Source organism: Sinocyclocheilus rhinocerous, unplaced genomic scaffold, assembly GCF_001515625.1.
Source record: "Sinocyclocheilus rhinocerous isolate Xijiao unplaced genomic scaffold, SAMN03320098_v1.1 scaffold148, whole genome shotgun sequence".
NCBI lineage: Eukaryota > Metazoa > Chordata > Actinopteri > Cypriniformes > Cyprinidae > Sinocyclocheilus > Sinocyclocheilus rhinocerous.
Window position 1 is genome coordinate 2,832,070 of NW_015653472.1, and position 3,367 is coordinate 2,835,436.

Sequence of the window (3,367 nt, forward strand, 5' to 3'; positions counted from 1 at the left end):
TTTTGTATACATTTTAATTCCTTTGTTTAACCGTTCTATCTGATTATTAGACAGATGTATTCGATAATCCATATTAGACAGAACTGTCAAAATAGCCGTCAAAATAAAAGTCCCGCCTCGGACGCATCGGCCAAACAGGAAAACTTATCGGCCGATGCCGATATTTAAAAAATGCCAAATATCGGCCGATATATCTGCCTTGGCGATATATCAGTCGACCACTAGTTTTGTCTCGTCCTGCTGGGAGACAGCATCACAGTATGCTAAGGGGCGTAACATTTCCGTCACACGCTTGAGGCATTCGGCCAATCCTCACTGGATAGCTGGCCAATCAGGGCACACCTTGCTTTTTTAGAACGATGAGCTTTGTAAAAATCGACGCGTTTCAGAAAGGCGGTTTCCACTGCAGTTTAGTACAGCTTTAGAGTGGGTGGGATTATTCACATGTCGTTATAGTTGCGTCGCCTCTACTGCCTCGACTCCTGAAAAACTTTTTCATTGACGTGACGATTCTCTCCGGCCATTCAGTGATCAGCAAAGTTTACACGTCACGTTTTAGTAACGGTACGGTTTGCTTGGAACATTAACCGACGTGGTACTGAAAAAAGTACCAGGTACTGTACCCAGTGGAAACCCCCCCCAACAGTGAACCATACCGTGCCGTACCATGTAGTGGAAAAGCGCCATTAGTAACAAGACACAAATGAACCAATGTCATTTTAGCATTATTTACAAAGTGTCAAAATTGTAAAAAAAAAATAAAATAAAATAATAATAATAATAAATAAACAATGGGGAAAATGTAAGCTTTGAGAAAGATTATATATATATATATTTTTTTTTTATTACTAATAATTAAATTAACACATTTAGGCCTGTTTTTCATTCATATGGCTTCAGAATACTTGGAATCCAGTGCATAAGTTGTCTGGAGCACTTTTATGGTGCATTTATGGTCTTTTTTGTGTTTCTTGGAGCTTGACATACATGGTCACTGGGATCTATTGTTGTATAGCCAGGGCTGGGTAATGATTCATTAAAAAATTCTACTTTTGTGTTTAACTGAACAAAAAAAAAACATCATCAGGTTGAACATCATGAGGTTAAGTAAATAATGACAAATTCATATTTGTGTGAAATATTCCTCTTTCAATTTTAAAAGTTTCAAAAGTGTACACATACCTTTCTGGTAAGGAAGAAATCCTCATAGTTGAGTCTCCATGCCATAATCATATGTATGGTGGACAGCACAGCTCCAGTGATCACAGCTGCTCTCATTCGCACCGGTAGCAGCGTGTAGATGATGTAGATGAAGAACACCGTCCACCAAATCCCTTCAGACACACTGGCTGGATCCACCATCAACAAGCCAAACACCTGCACCACGACTAACACCGCCATGAGCAAATAGCTCACAATCCACATGTAGTCCTGGTGGAAGCCGTTTCTGTTACACACCACCATCAAGGCTAAGAACAGGCCCATGGCTACGGAGAGCACCGAAGCGAACGCCACGTCTGGTGGACCTTGGACGCAGTGGAACGCCAGCATAACCCCGCAAACCACAACCAGGACCCCCATGAGCATCGTAAGAGAGCTCTGGTTGAGCCTGAAGAAGTACCGCTGATACAGTCGTTCGAGCTTGGCCGACTTGAACTTCTTGGACTGAAAAACGTGAGCCAGACGCAACAAGCAAGTCAAAAAACACCTGTCGGGACCCTTCCTCTCCTCTCCGCCATCATCGGGGTCCTCGGCATCTTTCGTTTGCCTCGTCTCAGAATCTTCAAACGCCAGGTCCACGGCTCTCAGGCCCACATCACCCTTCCTGCCATAATGGTCCTCTTGCCAAACACAGCGTGTGCTGAAGTTGCTGCTGGTGGCGCCCCCTGCTGCACGGGAGTAGTGCTGCGAAGGGGGCTCCATAGACTCGGGGTCCCGTAGACAGCTCATGTAGCGTGGGTTGCACAGGGACGAGCCCCTTTTACACCTTGATTTCCTGCCATTGCGCTCACCCCATGCCGTCTTATGGTTGTCCACTCTTGCAGCTTTAAAGCCATTGACCCAAGACATTCTGAAAACAAAAAGAAGATCCATAAGAACAGAATACCTGCTTAAATATAAGTAAATAAATATTTTATTTATTTAATTAGTCATATCAGCATCAAAGGATATATAAATGTCAAAAATAATAAAAAATAATATACACAATTACTTACTACAACTTACTACAAATCAACTATACAAAATATTTTCTTAAAAACTCTTTAGAAGAGTTTCTAAAAATATAACTGACAGAATCATGAGCAAAGTCGGTCAACTGTGTTTAAGCTTTTAACTGGTAGCGTATTTACTCAGTGAAAGCTGCCAAGTTGTTTAGCGAGGTCGACTTACCTGTGTGGCTTCCCCTTTGTGTGGCGGCACTGCTCTCTTTAGCAAGGCACTGCATTTACTCTAGTGTAGAGAGATAATATTACCAGCATTTTTCTCAGCACAGGGCTTGTCAAGTTCCGCGACACCCACTTAAGCACAGGGTCAACAGAAAATCCTCGTATAGCGCCAAGATCTCTGCATCTCTCAGCCACCTGAGTCTGCTGGTACAATACAAATAGAGCACATGCAGCATGAGTGAAGCATGAAAATGAAAAAGGCACAAGACAAACCTCTCAGTGTCTAATTACTGCTAATAACTTTCGCTAATAGCTGCTGCTGAATTCGCTGTTTACATTAATATTCATTTATTCATGATTATGCCTCAATAGGTTAGTAAAGAGTTGATTTCAAGCTGTAATTAACCAGCGTTTCTGCTTTCTCATAAATGTTAATTCACATGAAAGCAAATTTAAAAAGCTGAAAATAAAATAAAAGAGGAAATACTCTATAGTTAGAATTGACAGTTGCTAAAAGCGTCCAATCAATCTCACAGTAAACCTATGAACGCATAAGGAAAAATAGAACATCACAAATCCAAATGTTTGAAAAGACTTAGGTTAATCCAACTGTCCAGTTGCCTAGGATTTGACTTTCAAAGCTAACCACAAAACGTTTAAGACGGGAACATTTTCCCAAAATATAAACACAGGCCAGTTTCTAGCTTGCTGTCTGACAACAAAGGACTTACGGCCCGTGTGTCATCATAAGTCAACGCTCTGTAATTCAGATTAAATTGTCCATGCTTCCCCAAATTTGCTCAGATGAGTCACGACTTTACCTCATGACAGGGGCATTAGTGACTTCAAACGATTTTTTTTAACAACTGTCTGGAAATGAAATAAGACGTAACCAACTCCAATTCAACTTTGAAATACAGATTTTAACCACAATGACATCAAGAAGTTTCAGCATATAAAAATATTTTAAAATTTTTTCC

At 40.9% G+C, this 3,367-nt stretch overlaps 1 protein-coding gene across 2 annotated transcripts in view; it reads right to left on the reverse strand.

Annotated features, from left to right (window-relative positions):
* The window catches only part of adcy6b (adenylate cyclase 6b), a 48,145-nt gene that overhangs the window by 43,169 nt on the left and 1,609 nt on the right, over positions 1 to 3,367 (reverse strand). Inside the window, exons 2-3 of one of the 2 annotated variants that reach the window (XM_016522551.1) lie at positions 2,392 to 2,588; positions 1,183 to 2,071 (exon numbers count right to left, since the gene is read on the reverse strand). In XM_016522551.1, coding sequence (XP_016378037.1) covers positions 1,183 to 2,070 — 888 coding nt within the window. In that variant the 5' untranslated portion in view covers position 2,071; positions 2,392 to 2,588. Of the gene's footprint in view, positions 1 to 1,182; positions 2,072 to 2,391; positions 2,592 to 3,367 lie in introns of both variants that reach the window. The other variant, XM_016522550.1, reaches the window with a different exon arrangement.